We start from the raw sequence: 19,319 nt of genomic DNA on the forward strand, positions 1-19,319 counted from the left end.
ATAAAATTATTCAAGTTAAGTACTCCACCCCCATTTTGTAGCAAAAACGCCTAAAATGACATACCCAGATTAAAATGACTGTAGCTTCTGAACTGCTCTGACTACATGCATGCATGAGGTCTTGCCAGAAAGAAAACTCTCTGAAGTTTCTTGTGAAAGTGTCAGAAACACTCTAGGTGATACAGAGACAGAGTAATGGCCCTCTGAAGTCAGTAAAAAATTGAAGATTTTGCCTAAAATAAAAAAATGTTTCAGGATGAATAACTGTCTGTGGCTTCATCTGAGCAGGTAAATGACACTGTGGGGCTGTAGGCACACTATCAATGAACATTTGTTTCAAATTTGAAGAAGACTGGTCAAAGTATGACCATTCTACAGTGTTTTTTCCATGAAAAGATCCAGGCGGAGCTCCAAATGACAAGTCGGTCACTCGGCTTCAAAACAGTACTATCAGTGATCAAACAACACTCAGCCAGCTTCAAACATTGTACCTTATTGAAATCAGGTGTGATTGTGATAGCTGATGTTGTTTATGACACAGAAACACCATAAAATATCACCAAATAAAGCCATATGAAACGTGAAAGTTATGATCCCACTTTCTAGACAGTATATCTCAGCCAAAAATAGTGGTAGGAGTGAGACTCTTACCTTTTATAAAAAAGCTAAGTCCTCGCTAACAGCTCCATATAAGATCACGAGCAATCCTTTAACTTTTCCCGTCGAAAAATGGCATGACATGACTTGTCACCACTCATCGCGATTTTGGACTTTGTGTGTTTAGGCTGCTCTGGTGCAAAATACATAATTAATAAAAGAAAAACGATGTTATTTCTGAAAAGTCGAGAGCTTCCTGAATCAGGCAATACCAAACATCACATGGTTTGATGACGTAGTGCGCCTGGGAGATACCATTTAACAGAGGAGGGGGGGAGCGAGGACGTCGGCGTCCTGGCGGAGTTAGAGAGGTTAAGATATTTCACAGAGCTCGTGTGTCTCCTTCCCAACGCCATGTTTAAAGCTGACTTCTTCCCTCGAGTGCAAAATAGAGACGCCTAGTTTTACCTGCTGTCTGTGGTCTCACGCAGAAGTTTTGTGATGTGACAGGACAGGAAATTAATGAAATCTTAGCCACTTATCAAAGACAGGCGTTGACAAACTAACTACTAACAAAAGGGCCTTTTTGACCAAAACAGTTAAAAAGAAAATCTGTCTGGAGCCACAGAACATATTTGACCCTCATGTGAAGGTAATGCAGACTATTAGGTCAAAATGAGCTTCATTAATATGTTTCACCACAAGGTGGCGACTCTGCAGTGAGCTCCTTGTGAGTATTGGGTACGTAAACTTTGCAGCGCTGGCGGTAAAAGCAAACAAACCCATCCACGCCCTGTATTTTTTGGATTTGGAATCATGGCTCACCTCGTTAGGGAGACTCAAGACTCGCTGCTGAGATTTGGTCAAATTTAGAGGAAAAGGTGTTCGTAAGAAGTTCTTAAGGTTTACAAAGGTGAGAAATGAATGTTAAAATGTTAAAAAAAATAAAAAGAAACAGGGAGCCACTGGAGAGGTGCCAAAGAGCCGCATGTGGCTCTGGAGCCCATAAAAATTGATGAACATATTTAAAAAGAAAAATGTGTGTATACATTCAGTGTGTAACTGATTTGGTTTAAAGACACAGTGACTGATGCAGAGTTTTCCCTCCATGATGTAAATCTGTGCAGCCTCCTCTGTCAGCCTTTTATCAGGCAGGAAAATCTGTGTTTAAATGCAAATGAGTCGCTGCGCTTTGTTCCCGCTTACTTCAGTCTCTCCTTTGTGCTCCACCTTTATCACAACACGTTCATCAGGACGGGCTCAGTTTGGTTTGGCTGAGCGACGTCAGAGGAGCGAGGTTAATATGTCAGCTGTTTGTCTGATGCAGCCGAACACACAGTCTCACTCCGCCTGTTTGAACAGTTTCTCCTCACAGAGTTTGGCAGTACCAGAAGTACTCAGAGCTTTAACTTCAGTAGAAGCAGTAACACCATGGTCTAAAAATACTACACTGCAAGTGAAAGTCCTGAACTGAAAATGTAACTGAAGTGAAGGTGCAGAAGTATTATCTGCTAAATGTACTTTAAGTGATATGGATGTAGATACGTTTTGTTGCAGTGCTGAGCTTTTGTGTCGCACTCCAGTCTGCTTCTCCAAACTGGAGGCTGCTGACTGACATCAGCTGTTTGTAGATAAACACCTTGTACAACCCCACTTTAAAAAAATGAACCATCCCTTTAAGGACTCAGCTTTGAGAGGTTCAAATCAAAGTAAACAAGTGCAACAACTGACCCCGCTCTCCCCTACTGTACTTGACTGAAAGTACTTAGTTACTTTCCACCACTGTGTTTAAATGAGACCAGACTTCTTTAGGTTTTCCTAATTTAATAGGAAAAAAAAGTTCTGACCTGAGGTTAAAGACGTTTGTCTCACTGCTTTTATTTTGAAATTCCGGCCCTTCATTGTTTTTACAACTTGACCGGAAGTGCATTGTTTCATCTGTTCCAGCTTGACTCCGCTTCGCCTCCGAGCCTCAAACTCTCCGCAGCTTCTCTCTGAGTGAAGCATCTTCACACCGCCGCCGCCGCCGGGGAGTCCGGATCAGTGAAGCGAACCCACCGGACCGGAGAGCCGCGCTCTGCCTCTCTGTCTCTGTCCGTCTCCAAACTTTGGAGACTTTTACGCGTCGGCCGGGCGCATTTTGGATTGTTCTCATTTGGAGTCTCAAAAGTTTCTGCGCGAGAAAAAAAACTTCAAACTCCCCAAAAAACTTCCCTCGGACTGAGGAGGGAGAATGATTCTGCAGGAGGACCAGCGGCCGCTCCAGTGAACACATGTGAGTCCTAATATTTATCCTTTATATTTCTTTGTCACGGTGGTGATGGTGGTGTCTCCATCAGAACCAAGTGAACATCTTCATGAGGATGTTTGGTGCGTCTTTGCTCCAGCAGCAGATTTTATTCTTAATTTAATAAAATTAAAATGCAACAAGATGATAAAAGCGTTTAGTGTCTGCAGTTTTCTTTCTCTGAGAATCCTGTGGGATGTTCCTCCTCCTCCTGCTGCTGCTCCTCAAACACTGCGCACATCTTCAGTGTTTGTTTCCAAGTTGATCCAAAGTAACGCGCAGCAGCTCGACGATCTGTTTCAGACATTTAACGCACAAATTAATTCATTAAAACTCTGAATTTAACTCTGAGCTTTTACACTTAAATTTAAAAAAAAAAGTTTGTTTTTTGAAACTTTTCTGCTGAAGCCGCGTTTTCTCCCCTCGTTTTCTCCCCTCGTTTTCTCCCAGTGCTCCCAGCTCTCCCAGTGCTCCCAGGACGCGTTAATTGCAGAGTAAAAGTTGTGACTTTGTGCTTGAGGTGAACTTGTAGTTTAATTGGAGGGAGAGAGGAAAGAGAAGCAGAGATTCGTGTTCAGCGTCTTTTCTTTGTGACCTGAGAGCTGAACTCTGCCGGAGAAGGAGCAGAGGAGCTGTTTCCATGATGCTATTGGCTGCAGCCTATAGCTGCTGCACATGTTTACAATCTGTGTCAGTGACATCACTGCGCTCTCGCTGCTCCTTCATATATCACTCACACAGCTCTGCTGCACAGATAACATCACAGATATCAGATAATCACAAACTGAGCATTTACAGTTCAGTGTTGGCTGCTGGTTGCATCACTTTCACACTAAGTTACTGTGTCATAATTACAGCTGGTTACTGTGATCACAGTGACTCAGCAGAGTACTTCTGTAAATTACTGTATTTAACTGTAACTTCAGTTTATGTACATTTGATCCTGTGATTTATCAGTATGCTCCTGTAACATTACTAGATTTAACAGGGTGGGGAAAATTGGTACAGCGCAGTATCCCAGTATTTTTATGTGGTAATATCCACCTCATCCTCACTGCGACCTCGTCACATGCCCACGTTTGGTCATGGACTTTCCACGTCCACAGCCTGCTGGAATAATGAAATCCATTTCTTTTTCAGTCTACCAGAAACATTTTGCTGCAAAAAAAAAAAAAAGACGTGAAGTGAGATGAACAGACTGAAAACGTTATTTTATTCAGTACACTTTTTATGTGGGCAAAGTTTTCCTTTGGGGGACATAATTTGTGGCTGAAAAGAGGTAATGAATCACAACATGTTTTATCACAGTACTGAATGATATGAATCAAATGTAGAGTCACAGACTGCAGAGGGGAGTGATCCTTTAATAAAATCAGTATGTGAACATTTAAGGAACATTTAAGGAACATTTCGGAGAGATGAAGATACCTGTCGGGGAGTTATCGTGTTGAACAGCTCATTAGAAGACGTTGGAAGTGTCCTCTACAGGGACGCCGGACTTTATCAAAGGCAGCGTTGTTGAAGGAGGACTCCATCTCTGCCAGCTGTTACACAACCTGAGAGGTGATACGCCCACTAAACATGTTGTGGTCCCAGAAGGTGGACGACTGAACAAGATGTCTTTAAAAGGAGACGCGTGGTGACGTCAAATAACATCCTGCTGACAGGAAGTGTGCGTGTGTGTGTGTGTGTGTGTGTGTGTGTGTGTGTGTGTGTGTGTGTGTGTGTGTGTGAGAGGGGGGTATCCCTGATACCTGAGGACAGTTGACAGGTGATAACATGGAATATATGGAAACTTTCTGAGAGTCAGAGGAATGTGATTTAATTAAAGTGAAGGGAGAGATCTGATCTCCACCTGCAGGTTGAGTTTGATCCTGATGACATTATTCTGAGGAGGAGGAGGAGGAGGCATTCCCCTGATTGCCCCTGCAGTCAGTGAAAACATGCAGCAGGATGGAGAAACATAAAACTGCATGAGGTGAAATTATTGTTTTAAAATCCACCCTGTTTTTTGGCTGAAGCTCAAAGTAGAGCTGAAACAGAGACGAGCACGTTAACGTGTTGATGCAGTCATGAGTCTGCAGGGATTAAATCCACTAACAAACACATGTTGGGTTCACAGGAAGGTGGATGGAGGGGTGGAGGTCCTGGGACAAAGGTTCACCTCTGGCATGTTTAGGCTGCACAGACTCTTTGGTTTGAAAGAGAGACGAAGGTTTTGGCAGCTCAGTCGCCAGAAAGAGGTTGATGTGGTACGTTTCTGTAAACCATGAGTCTGTTACATTTGTACTCTTCATATGAGTCATATTAGCGTTTATAAAGTGACGTGGTATATGAGCTGACCTTTATCAGGAGGTGGAGGAGATGGTGTTACACCCAGGTGAGATACCTGCCAGGATTGTGCCATAAAAAGGTTTGTTTTTATGCCTCCGTGCCGGTGATAGCCGAGGACAGAGGCAATATGTTTTCAGGTTGTCTGTCCATCCATCCCATCCTTGTGAGCATGACATCTCAAGAATGTCTCAAGGGAATTTCTTCAAATTTGGCACAAACGTCCATTTCGACTTGAGGATGAAGTGATTAGATTTTGGTGGTCATAGGTCAAAAGTCAAGGTCGCTGTGACCTCATCTGTCTCATTCTTGTGAGCGTGATTTTTCAAAAATAACTTAAGATTCTTCAAATTTGGCACAAACGTTTGCTCGGCCTCAGTGATGAACTGAATGGATTTCAGTAGTCAAAGGTCAAGGTCAGTGTGACCTTGTATCCCTCTTATTCTTGTGAACTTGATATGTCGAGAATGCCTTGAGAGAATTTTTCTAAATTTGGCACAAATGTTCAGCGATGAACTGAATAGATTTTGGTGGTCAAAGTTCAAAGGTCACTGTGACCTTGCCTCCATCTCAATCTTGTGAATGTGATCTCTCAAGAACATCTTGAGGGGATCTTTTCAAATTTGGCACAAACATCAACTTTGAGTCACACACATTCTCACTCCGACCTCGTCACATTGACGTTTTGGTCATACGATGTGCAAGGTACTCTGGGTGAGTTGGTTGTTGTCGTTCCCTTATTTCAAAATACATTTCTGTTTTCACAGGAAATTTAATGTTTGCATACAGTCTCTTTCAAAATAAAAGCACTAGATGGGTACATCAATAAACACGTGGTTGGGTTCAGGAAAAAAAAAACAATCTTACGGGACACGAACACCGCTCTCTTGGGTGAAAGTCGGTGTTTGTTGGACCCATCCACCACCCCTCCCATCCGCCCGCCCCATTCGGACTTTTACCGCCTTGACATTTGTCCTTGTCCCGCCACACCCCTGACACCGCCGAGCGCCATTAAACTATAACGGCAACCACTGCGTATCATGCCGATGTTAAAGGACATCTTTTTCATTGGTTTCTGACGTCACATGTCACTGCCCAAGCACCGGATTTTGACGACTTTGAAGTGAGACCAGGCTCGTGAGTCAAGGATACATTGATTAGAATTTGGTGGTCGAAGGTCAAAGGTCACTGTGACCTCAAAATCAGGTTTTTGGCCATGCCTGAAGAATTAATAGATACTGAATTCGTGACTCTAATCTTGAAACTGTGCTGATTGTATAGATCTTCTGTGTGTGAAGCATCCATGTTTTCACTGACGTGGATGGAGACTGTCAGAGACACTGGACTGGTGGGCGGAGTCACACAACCACAGGGCGGTGATTCTAGTCCTAAGTTGCTGACACAGGAGGAGCTCACGCCACTGTTTACACAACGTTATTGTTCATCGGTGTGGACGCTCAGGTCTTTATCGTTCTTGGTGCGGACTTCTATTAAATTCTTCCAAACTGTATTTCGAGCACAGACGCACCCAAACATGCTGCTGCTTAGCTTTCATTATTCTGTCCCCATGTTGTGAGGGGGTGGAGGGGAGCAGGTTTATGTAAATACACTCACATTGTCATTCACACAGATTTACAGCCACATGCTTGACAGGAAGTTGGCTTCAGATTTGAAACCAGGGGGCTCAGTGTGGAGCTCAGACCTCCGCCAACGCTTCAGAGACGAGGGCAGAGTCCCATCACTTCTTTCTCCACCTCCACATCTGATTAGAGAGCAGCAGTTGACAGTGAGGCAGACTAATTACACCAACGCAGTGTAATCCATATGGATGACAAATCACAGACTCTGATCGTAATCTAAATTAAATAACTTCTGTTTAACTTCCGAGAGACGTTTCTAAGAATCAAAGAGATCAAAAACACGTCAGAACTGAAGCAGCAGTGGAAGGAGACAAGCAGGAGGCAGCGTGAAGGGCGCGAGGAACAGAACTGTTGTAACGACTCTGTCAAAGCTCTTTTTCTTGATTTAAAGGGGAATGTCAGAGTTTTTTGTTCTGGAGCTCTCAGCAGTGTGATGGTGTGATTGTGTGATCCAGGACTTGTGGGCCACAAAATGTCTGACTCGAGGCGGCTGCCGTCCAGCCCTGCAGACACATGAATCGCTCTCTTTATGTGGTCGTGTCCGCGGCCTTGTTCGCTGACCTCGCTCCGCTTGTCATTCACTCCCATTTCCATACTGCAGGCGGAGGCGGGAGGAGGGGAAACAAGGAAACAAGACGCACGAGTTGACAAAGAGGCGAGTTTTCTTTAATGTCAGGAGCTGCATGAATTTGCAGCACTGGACGCGACGGAGCTGGACGATGAAATTAAATCGAGTCCTGTTCTCTCTGCTTTCCATATTTATGATGCGCTCGCTCAGAGTTCCCTTCAAATGTAAAGAGAGTAAAACTAGATTTAATCAAAAGCTCAGGGAGGCTCAAACTTCCCTCCTCAGTCCTCGTCTGCTTTTACTTTCCTCACCTTGTCCTGTTTTAATGTCAGTCTGACATGAGCTGAATAATTCATCAGTTTGATGAGTGAACGTACAGCTGACACTTTTTCACTCACACTCGGCTCCTCTGTTGCTCCGCAGACAAACACTGACAACTTCAAACTTTCAGGACTTTAAGACCAAACTTTACTGCAGCAGGTCAGAACCTGTCATCACGTCTCTGGATGAAAGGATTAACGTGTTGAGCAGTGTCGGGCTTGTTACTCTGAAAATATAACAGTCTTTTCAAAAGTAATATTTTGACTTTACTCATTACTCGCTGCCGACTAAAATCCAGTTTGGGTTGCCAGTGCAGAGCTACAGCCGACCTCTGCAGCCGAGGAGTGCTCACCTTTGGTGGGGTGTATTTCCTGGAGCTTCATATTGTTGTGCTGTTGGTCGTAGTAACCGAGGTGTTTCAGACCAGACGTTTGAGGACGTGCTTTTTGCAGTGGGAAGGGTTTTAGTGCGATTACCTGCAGCAGCAGAGTTCTTGTCATATTTCCTCCTGACAAAATCAAAGTAGTGGGAATATTTCCAGCTGCTGAGGTAACATCTCCAGCTAACTTGCTAACGTGATAACAAAATAGCAAGTTGTTTGGTTTTGGAGTAACTGTAATAATATCACTGAAATTTCATCAGTAATTAGTTACACTACTCGTTACTGGAATATTATTACAACACTGCTGCTGGTCTACCTGAAGTTCACCAAATCACAGCTGCTGTTCGTGTTTTATTATCGATCATTTCTAAATTAATTTGTTTTGAAGAGGTCAACATTTTGGGAAATATGTACATGTCTATGAGTTCAGACAGCGTGTGACAGGTTGTGAAATACTGCCGCTTCATAATGCCCCGCTGTCAGGGATGGGCAGTATTTCTATTACTTGTATTTAAAATACATATTTCAATTACAGTTGTGTATTTTGTAATTTATATTTGATAAAGCCGATAAAAAGCAAATGTAATTTGCAACAAAATACTTTTGAGTGCAGTAATTTTGTATTTAAAATACTCAAAATACTTTCTCCACGAATCAAAAAACAAAAATAATAGGCTACACATTCTTATAATATTGGATGTAACAATATTTTTTACTTATTTTTTAAAAAAAATATTTTTATCTATGTTTTTTTTCAGTGACCTAGTGGTCTGTTTTACTGGACTGTGCATAACATAGGAAATTGTATGTTGTTGTGGTTGATGCTTGGGATGAGTATGCTACATATTAATTACCTCACGTGGGATCAATCAAGTTGTCTGAATCTAAATCTGAATCAATAAATAATATTTTAGGGTAGCCTACATGTCCCTAGCTTTTTTTTCTCTTTTTCATTTGAAAAAGTTGAACACGGGGCTCCAAAGGCTCCGAGTTAGACAGCAAACAAGTTAACTAGCTACAGTATCTTGCTGCTGTTTAGCTAGACCGTTGGTGGATAGTTCACAGCACAACTAGACTAGACTTGCCAGGCATGCTGCTCTTGTGGATGGACCCACACTACCAGTAGACTACATTGCTGCTCACGTCTCCCAAGTTCAACAGATTGTCATGCGAAACTGTGAGAAAACAAGCGCAGATTTGCAAAAGCTGCGACCAGATTTGCTACTATCACGCCATTAATGGATGAATCATGGTTGTTCTTTCTGGCATAGTTACTTGTGGTCTCTAATTGCAGCATGTACATTTTGAGCATTTTTGGTCAAGGACTTTTTGAGTTATTCACAAAAAGATTTGAATTGGTTAGTATAGCGCCACCTATGGACGAATCGTGGGCATTCTTTCTGGTGTAGTTACTCATGGTCTCTAGTTGCAGTATGCAAATTTTGAGCATTTTTGGTCAAGGACTTTTTGAGTTTTTCAAGAAAAGCTTTGTGGACCGACCGACCAACTGACAGAGTGACCTATAGAGCTGCGGGTCGCTGCTAAAAAGAAAAAAAGTATTTTCTGTATTTGAAAATTCAAAATACATGTATTTTATTTTGATACATTTATTTGAGGGGTATTTTGTATTTTGTGTTTGATGTATTTTTGCCCCCCCCTGTGTGTGATATCAACTGACAGCACCCTTTAGCGTCTTTATGAGACGCATCAGGCTTCAGCTAACTCCATGTCAACCCATCCTCAGCAGGACCTGAGACTTTTAATCAAGAGGCCGCAGTTTGTGTCCCGTGTGAAACCAAAAGTCAGAGTTGTTTTAACGTAACGTTACACAATTCACATACGGTTGCTGCACACTCAGCACTCACGAGATATATTCATGTCATGTTACATTAAAAAACAGTAACGTAACTTTTTTTTTTTTAAACCTAACCACCAGGGCTGCACTGATATGGATTTTTGCAACTGATACGATCACTGATAATTTTATATTTTTGTGTATAACCTGTAGTTTGTGTCACCTGAGGGTCAGACAGCCACAGCTCTAACTGAATCAAATCAAACTGACATCAGGCGCCGTCTCATCGTCCCACAATAGACTAGCCTACAACCACCAAGTAGAATAGCGCTGCATCACATGGCGAGTGGTTATTAATAAGTTTGATAACACAGTTGAACCCTGCTGCTGCTGATTAGCTCGTGCTAACACTCTGCAGACGGTCCTTCAGCGCTGTGTCTAACAGAGGTCTTGCGGTCTCAAATCGGTCGGCGCAATGCAGTTGTCTTCCTCTGGAGCTGTGAAAGACGTCGACATATTTTGCCCTTCTACACAGCAAGCTGCAGTTGTTGTTGTTCTTCTTCTCTGTGTTTATTGACGACTCACAAACCAAGTTTAAAGGCACATGTAGCTCCACCCACTGTGTCGGTGTGTAGATGCTGCCCTTGTTAAGTCAGTGAAAGCAGTCTGGCTTCATATTATCGGCACTATTTATTGGCTGTAATTTTAATTACCTGAATATTGCATGTTAATAAAAATGTCCCATCATCGGCCTAACACATTTTGCATCCCTGCTAACCATGTGCAACTGTGATCGTCACGTGTTCAGCACAAAACTGCGAATTTTAGTTGTCATATACAAGCTATTTTGTCCTCTACCTGTAGGGGCGCTAATTTTGGAAACACTTCTGTGACTCGTATTTGTGGGAATGAACATGTGGTGGTCTCATGAGTTGAAGGACTTGTTGTTGCTCTCCCTCCTTTGAAGCGTCCCTCTGTCGTCTGACTCACAGTGTGGAGCTGCCTGATGCTGTAACGGTAGCGAGTCTTCAGGAGGAGTAGAGTTTGAGTTGTCGCTGTGCTGACTGTGATTTCTGCCTTCAACATCACACAGCTCTCAGCTCTATGTTTTACAGTCTGCTGACGCTTAGATATGTCGAAGTCATCTCAGCCAGGTGACGACGAGCCAACGACAACACCAAACACAACATTTAGATCTGCTCCGCTGTGGTCTGGGTGGAAATGTGTTGAAGCAGAGGAGATTCTACACTGATGATGTCACTTTACTGCCTAGCAACGGCCTTATTTTCATGTTGTCTGGATACGGTGACCTCTGACCTTTGGCCCGCTAACTGCTAATGCTAATGTGGCTACATAATGTCAGTGTGGAGCTGCTCCTGTGCTTAAAGAGCTCCACACTGCTCACTGCTGGTACTGTGGGCTGCTTATTTGTCCCTAACTAATGTAGTGATGTATGAGTATTACGTAACATCACAGAACACTAATTTGGCCCCACACCACCATGTGCATGTTGCACACAGTGATATACACTCATTCAGATTAACCCCTGTGCTCCCACACACACACACACAACAGGCCGAGCCCACAGCCACACAGATGAAACAATAGTGAACAACAAACATCCGCTCTACAACCAGAGCACATCCTGCTGCGACTCTGAATCAACATCATCTTCATTATTGTCATGCATCAGCACCCAGGAGATAATTATCTTACACATGCACACACACACACACACACACACACACACACACAGGCGGGGTTGCAGAGCCGTGCGCACACACACGCACTATGACGAGCACAGTTAAATTAAAAGTAATCAGTCAGTGGGAGGAGGTGATGGTGACCAGTGATGTTTAACCTGTTTTAAGTACAATAGACACAAGTCAGGGTTTTATTTGTAAAAATATTATATCAGGAAATGTATAATTTGCATACAGTCTCTTTCAGAATAAAAGCGCTACGTCAGTACAACACTGTGAGTTGACGCTTTTTTCCTTTGACGACACACACACACACTTGGTTGGGTTTAGGAAAAAAGAACAGGGTTTGACTTAACAATCTTACAGGAAGTGAACACCGGCCTCCTGGGTGAAAGTCGTTGGTTGCTGGACCCATTCTCCATCCCTCACGCCTGCCCCACTTGGGGTCCGTCCCAAGACTCTTAAATTACTGCTAGTTTTCTTACCTAGCTGACTTTGCTAGCTGTTTAGCCCCTCCCACCTAGGAAAAAACGCGAGGAGCTAGCGCTAGGAGCGATGAGCGAGCATTGTCGGTTTAAGACACGAGACGTCCTTTCCACTGAAGCGTCACGTGAAGCGACATCCATTCCTGATGACGGCGGCACCGCTGGATCTGCTCCGTAAAGCAACCAGCATCTGGCGTTACTATGGGTACATCCCAAGTCTCATTATATTTGCTGACCAAAACAGTAGCCCCCCCCCACCCCCCGCCGTCATGACTCTGGTCACACACTTTTGCATGAATTACCATTGTTATTGAGTCATTTCTCAAAGTTTGTGCAATTAGAGAACGGTCTGTAGCCCTGCTATTCCACTGTCACTGTGATGAGCACTATCATTCAATTAACTCACCATCATTCAACATAGTCAGCGATTCATTGCAAAGAATGCATGTAACGGGTACTTACTCTTGTACTGTTTCTCTGCCATCTCGTTCAAATATGCCAGATGTAGGGGGCGGGTATTTATACGTCATGGCGTTCAGCTGTAAAATTGTTCTGGATAGAAAGCTCTCGACCGTCCTAGCTCGTAGCTGCTTAAAGCTTGCTGCTAGCTCCTAGCACTAGCTCCTCGCTGCACAAATAAGAGACTTGGGACGGCCTAGAAGATGGCGGACCTTGAAGCAGTAGCAGTATAAAAATAAGAGACTTGGGATGGACCCTTGGACTTTTGCCGCCTTAACTTGCATTGGTGTTCTACTGTGTTTCCCCCTGACGCCACCGGGTGCCGTTCACAATACCAGCGACTGGCTGCGTATCATGCCGACATGAGACAGCTTTTTTTGTTGATGCCTGACACCGGAAGCCACAGACTAAGCGCCAGTATTTGACGAGCCAACAGAAAATAAAATTAAAGCCGAAACATTTACATCACAAAACGTTAAAATGTCGCCACCTTTAAACAGACAGCACTTTGAAATGTGGAGCTGAAACTCACTCAGTGGGTGTCAGAGTTTTGGAAGCAACATTAACTGAAGCAGCAACACAAGATGTCAGAGTATGTTTTATATATTGGCTGATGTCACCCAGGAAGAGCCAATCACTCACCACCTCCGTCTGTCAGGCTCCTGTCTGCACACACACCTGACTCTCATCAGTCAGTAATCAGACACACACACACACTGAGGCAACACAGTGAACAGTTGAAGGTGAGCAGATGTCCATCATCCTTCCTTCACTCAGCTGGAGTCACATTAAACACAGAGTTTCAGTCAGACAGTAGAAACTGTGACTTATCTTCACATCACAGCCTCATCATGAACAAACTGTGTCCTCGGTGCCTTTTCTCTGGACTGAGCACTGAAGCCAAGCATGACAGTGACCTTATACTGGGAACCAGACTGGTGCTAATGAGCTCTGGTTTCCACCAGTAGCCTCATTTCCACTGCTGGAACTTAACAAGCACTAACCTGCAGCTCCTCATCATGTGAAGCTTAAAAGAGCTGTGAGCTTCCTCCTCCTGTTTCCACTCAACTCTCCTCCAGGTTATTTTCTGTCACGCTGAGCTTGTGTGAATCTCGGCTCCCTGCTGAGGCGGCTCGTACTGGTCAGTAGGTTAAACTGCCGCCAGGGCAACACGTCGCTGTTTGCTCTGTTGTGTTAAAGTGAAGGGTTTCCTTCTCTGTGCGACTGCAGCAGTAACATGGAACCTGTCATGGTTGTTGTGATGTCACGTCTGCAAAACGCTGGATCAGATTAAATGATAACATTTTAAAAAGGATGCAACAGCGTGATGTGGTAGAGGCACAGAAGGAGAAAGTCACTGTTCGTTGTACAGTCAGTGATGGTTTCTTTTAACCATTGTTCCCGTACAGTAAGACTGGGGTAGGCAGAATTTGAAAATACACCCTCCTCCTGCAGCTCTCCCCTCTCTGTCCTAAGCCCCTCCCACCAGACGACCACGGTAATGTGCAGGCGTCACACAGTAGCTCGGTGTTTCCCATGCACTGCTTTATTTCACTCTCGAGGTCTCTCTCTGTTTATCAGACCACAAATGAGACAAGAATTAGCTGCTAGCTATGCTCTGGTGCCTCCGCCTTGTTCCCCACCACTGTGGACTGTTTCCCCGGGAGGAGAGTGGGCGGCAGCAACAGAAAGTTTGCTGATCTGGCGAGGAGTCGGGGCTGTCCGGCCCCTGGAGCTGGGGTGCACTTGAGGTGCTGCCCGCTCTCTTCTTGGCGAGGTGGTCTGAAGCGGCGGGGAGTGAGGCGGAGGACTCACTGTGATTTTAAGGCTCTTGCTAACATTGGCTACATCATCATGAGCCTTTAGCTCTGGGGCGCAGAAGGCTAAAATATTACCAAAGTTTTCTCTCCATCTCTGAAACACATTGCTGATATTGAGACGTTTTATTCAGTTTATTTTCAGACTGAGACTCTGTTTTTGATAAGTCTGTCTTCCTTCGTTGAGTTGGATTGAATCAGGCTTTCACCATCTGAAGGGCCGTGCATTTGCAGAACACCGAATAGAGTGTGCCAGGGCTGATGTCAAAACTCGGAAGTTTAGCATCGCGCTGGTTCCTGGAAGAGAAAGTGAATGTGATTTTTGCATTGCGTTTTGGATTATGTCAGAAAATAAGCTCTGTGGCTAACACAAGTTTATGATACTTTTTGTTTTGTTCAGCGAGATAATCTTCACATATGAGCACCTTTCATACCGCATTTGAAGCTTAAATGCGATCGCCAGAAGTAAAAAGCTAACGTTAGGCTTTAACGGACTACAAGACTACTCCACGGTCGCATGACTCTTGACGTCACCGCCACTAAGCTTTCAACTGATTTCAGCTGCTTTATTTTAAAAACATTGTATAATGGGGAAATCTGACTGTTTAAGCTAAATAAGAAGCTGTAATGGCGGACTGCCAGCACTCTCGCCTGTTCGGGGGTGATGACATTTAATGTCCCCGACAGGGCTTGTAGTCGTATTGAGCAACTTGTTAGCAACCTCCTTTTTTACGACACATAAAAGCTTCAAAATTCACAAGTAGGGTATTTACTGACATGTTTTATGTTGTAGAACAAAACCTGAAACTTGCTTAAGCTTTTGTTAACCACAGACCTTATTTGAGGCATTTTACCAAAATCCCATTCAAAAAACGTACTGACTTTTAGACGAGAGAACCGGAAGTGCTAAAAGCGCTAACGGAGTTCCGGTTTTACTGGCACACTCTATAGGGATGTCCTCTCTGTGAAACGTCCCGTGATTCAACCCAGTCTCACTCTGACGTACTGGCACTAACTCCCAGGGATACTGAGCTGTCCTGAGCAGCACCAGAGTTTAGTCTCAGTAACTCGTCCCCAAAGTGACGGAGAGCTGTGGAACTGAAAGCAGAACCTGTGAGAATGGACACATGTTGTTCAGTGACAGACAGACAGGAGGATTATGGACCACGTTATCTCTCACCAGTCTTCAGACGAGCTGCAGAACTTTTTGGGGCGTCGGCCTCTAAAATCCCCCCGAGGCTGTTCTGTGAAAGACAGGTGGTTTTCAGGTCTTTGAGTCTCAGAAGACAAACTTCAGCAGCTGCGTTGAGCAACAGCAACGATGTGTTGAGATAAAACACAGTTTGTTATTCTTCACCAAACACATGGAAATTTATCCGCCAGATATAATAAACATGGAAACATGGACGGTGATTTCTCCCACTGAGCTCGTCTTCACAGGCTGATACAGACACTGGGGTTTAAAACAAGATCAATAACCTTTAAATTCTGCTATTTTTTACCAACGTTTTCGGTTTTATTTATTTATCTATTTAAAATAAGTTTACAATGACCTAGGATTGATAACTGTGATGTGTGTGTGTGTTTGGACTGTAAACGTGCATGTATATGTGGGAAGGCAGATTTTACATTTATTACATTACAGACGCAGCAGTTGTTGCAGCTCTACACGTTCCAGGACTCAGGATGAATGAATGTAATCGATAACAACATGTGATATTAACAGCAGGACGATGTGTCGAAGCCAAACTGAGCGTTTCCGTGTGCTGAGTTGTGATCTGTAAATGAACTTGAACCATTAAAAGCTTCCACACTGATGACGACTCGTCTCATCAACAGCTCAAGTGTCTCCTAACATTATCATCACCTGATGGAGCTATCTGATTGGCTCTCTGGGGATTAGCGTCCGAGCTGAAGGCGTAAACACACACACACACACACACTCAGAGACATATTTTTCATTCAGAACACACACCCTGATCAACATGATTCATACTTACAAAACTTTGTCACCCCAGTAACGGCAGCTGTTTATGAGATAAATGTCTTAAACGGTGGTTTGTATCAGTGTGAGCGTGTTAGCATTAGTATTTAGCTTAATGTTCAGTGTTTTCTGATCTGTAGGATGTTTCTGTGTCTGCCCCCACTCTGGACATGTGGGGCAGTTTGAGGGTTGTTGTTGTTGTTTGTGTTGATTTTGTTGGAAAACAACATTCATTTTTTGCAGAAATGATCAGCTTGGATGTCAAAGTGCAACTCTTTGCCTCAGACTGGTCGAGGAACCTGACAGATGTTAAACAGCTGAGCCTTTAAGGTTTCCCGGTGGTCACGTGTGTGTCAGTGTGTGTATTTAGGAATCAGTGTTTGTCCTGGTGATGCTCTTTAGTGTCAACAAGCTAAATCACACACTCGTCTCAATATGAAAAGTATGTCGACGGCTGCTGTGAAAACCAACGTTCACATTGTTCTGTGTTTTACTGACCGATGTCCCTCTGTGTTCCTGCAGGGAGTCCTGTACAGGCGGAGGAGGAGGAGGAGGAGGAGGAAAGTGGAGGCTCCGTCATGTTGTCCCAGTCGTGCTGCTGTGGATGAGTCTGCACAGACACGGTAGGATCCAGCTCGCTCTTTGCTTCTCATCAGAACAGGAAGTGTCAGGATGGATGGATTCAGTCTTTAACTGATCGGACTGAAGGAGTTAAATTAAAAACAAGTTGCCCTCACAGCTGTGAAACTCAGAAACTTTTCTCTCCCCTGACCTAAATTAAATCTGCATCACACCGACATCTTATGCGTCAGCTTTTACACACATGAAGAGCCTCGAACACAGAACTTCAGCTGGAACCAAACTCTGATCGTGTTTAAGTTTAGCGCATGTTAAGGGTACGCCAGCGTTTCACGTTGCTAATATTACAGCTCGTTCTGCAGCTTTGAGCTGACGTGTCTCAGCTGAACACTTGAAGTGACCCTCAGGAGACATAAATGAAAAGTTCTGGAAACATTCACCAGTTGGTCTGCAGTCGCTTCCTCCTCAGCCTCTTTCTAAAACACACCAACAACTGGAAATCTACGGTGGCTGAGATGTTTCAAACAAATTGCGGATCAAGGACGCTTTGCAAATTCAAAAAACACCAGCACGTTAACAGACAACACAAATGCAGAAGTCACAACGTAAGAGAGTGTCGACTGATGTTGACAGTGCGACAGGCCAACCAGTTTTAAATTAATATGATTCCTCTTTGTGTACTCACAGCAGGCTGTTATGAAGCCAGCTATGCATCACATCATTTAGCCAACAGTCGGTCAGATGAGTGTAACCTGAGCTGCAGCTGTGTGTGAACACACTGATCCTTTTTCATAAATATAAAAAATATAAAGACATTGACGAACAATCACACTGTGATAAAAATCATCTTCTCAAACAAACTCTGGTCTCCACATGTGTAGGTGATAATAATCAACTTTTATATTTGTGTTATTTCCATCTGTCCCATTCTTGTGAACATGATATCTCAAGAGCAGGGCAGCGGTTAGTGTCGTCGCATGTTCTCCCCGTGTCAGCGTGGGTTTTCTCCGGGTGCTCCGACATGTTCTCTTTGTGTCAGTGTGGGTTTCCTCCAGGTGCTCCGACATGTTCTCCCCGTGTCAGCGTGGGTTTCCTCCAGGTGCTCCGACACGTTCTCTTTGTGTCAGTGTGGGTTTCCTCCAGGTGCTCTGACATGTTCTCCCTGTGTCAGCGTGGGTTTCCTCCAGGTGCTCCGACATGTTCTCCCCGTGTCTGCGTGGGTTTCCTCCTCGTGCTCCCACATGTTCTCCCTTTGTCAGCGTGGGTTTCCTCCAGGTGCTCCGACATGTTCTCCCTGTGTCAGCGTGGGTTTCCTCCAGGTGCTCCGACATGTTCTCCCCGTGTCAGCGTGGGTTTCCTCCAGGTGCTCCGACATGTTCTCCCTGTGTCAGCGTGGGTTTCCTCCAGGTGCTCCTACATGTTCTCCCCGTCTCAGCGTGGGTTTCCTCCAGGTGCTCCGACATGTTCTCCCCGTGTCAGCGTGGGTTTCCTCCAGGTGCTCCTACATGTTCTCCCTGTGTCAGCGTGGGTTTCCTCCTCGTGCTCCCACATGTTCTCCCCTTGTCAGCGTGGGTTTCCTCCAGGTGCTCCTACATGTTCTCCCTGTGTCAGCGTGGGTTTCCTCCAGGTGCTCCGACATGTTCTCCCTGTGTCAGCGTGGGTTTCCTCCAGGTGCTCCTACATGTTCTCCCCGTGTCAGCGTGGGTTTCCTCCAGGTGCTCCGACATGTTCTCCCCGTGTCAGCGTGGGTTTCCTCCTCGTGCTCCCACGTGTTCTCCCCTTGTCAGCGTGGGTTTCCTCCAGGTGCTCCTACATGTTCTCCCCGTGTCAGCGTGGGTTTCCTCCAGGTGCTCCTACATGTTCTCCCCGTGTCAGCGTGGGTTTCCTCCAGGTGCTCCGACATGTTCTCCCCGTGTCAGCGTGGGTTTCCTCCTCGTGCTCCCACGTGTTCTCCCTGTGTCAGCGTGGGTTTCCTCCAGGTGCTCCGACATGTTCTCCCCTTGTCAGCGTGGGTTTCCTCCAGGTGCTCCTACATGTTCTCCCTGTGTCAGCGTGGGTTTCCTCCAGGTGCTCCTACATGTTCTCCCCGTGTCAGCGTGGGTTTCCTCCAGGTGCTCCTACATGTTCTCCCCGTGTCAGCGTGGGTTTCCTCCAGGTGCTCCTACATGTTCTCCCCGTGTCAGCGTGGGTTTCCTCCAGGTGCTCCGACATGTTCTCCCCGTGTCAGCGTGGGTTTCCTCCAGGTGCTCCTACATGTTCTCCCCGTGTCAGCGTGGGTTTCCTCCAGGTGCTCCTACATGTTCTCCCCTTGTCGGCGTGGGTTTCCTCCAGGTGCTCCTACATGTTCTCCCCTTGTCAGCGTGGGTTTCCT

General features: G+C 44.9%; 1 protein-coding gene across 9 annotated transcripts in view; it reads left to right on the forward strand.

Moving 5' to 3' along the window:
* Positions 1-2,536: 2,536 nt before the first annotated feature.
* adgrg6 (adhesion G protein-coupled receptor G6) overlaps positions 2,537-19,319 on the forward strand; it is a 145,653-nt gene continuing 128,870 nt past the window's right edge. For 3 of the 9 annotated variants that reach the window (XM_078173705.1, XM_078173704.1, XM_078173711.1), the window contains exons 1-2: positions 2,539-2,872; positions 16,892-16,992. In XM_078173705.1, the coding sequence (XP_078029831.1) occupies positions 2,871-2,872; positions 16,892-16,992 (103 nt within the window). In that variant the 5' untranslated portion in view covers positions 2,539-2,870. Of the gene's footprint in view, positions 2,873-16,891; positions 16,993-19,319 lie in introns of all 9 variants that reach the window. The other 6 variants (XM_078173708.1, XM_078173706.1, XM_078173710.1 and 3 more) reach the window with 4 other exon arrangements.

This window comes from Epinephelus lanceolatus, chromosome 13, assembly GCF_041903045.1.
Source record: "Epinephelus lanceolatus isolate andai-2023 chromosome 13, ASM4190304v1, whole genome shotgun sequence".
Classification (NCBI taxonomy): domain Eukaryota; kingdom Metazoa; phylum Chordata; class Actinopteri; order Perciformes; family Serranidae; genus Epinephelus; species Epinephelus lanceolatus.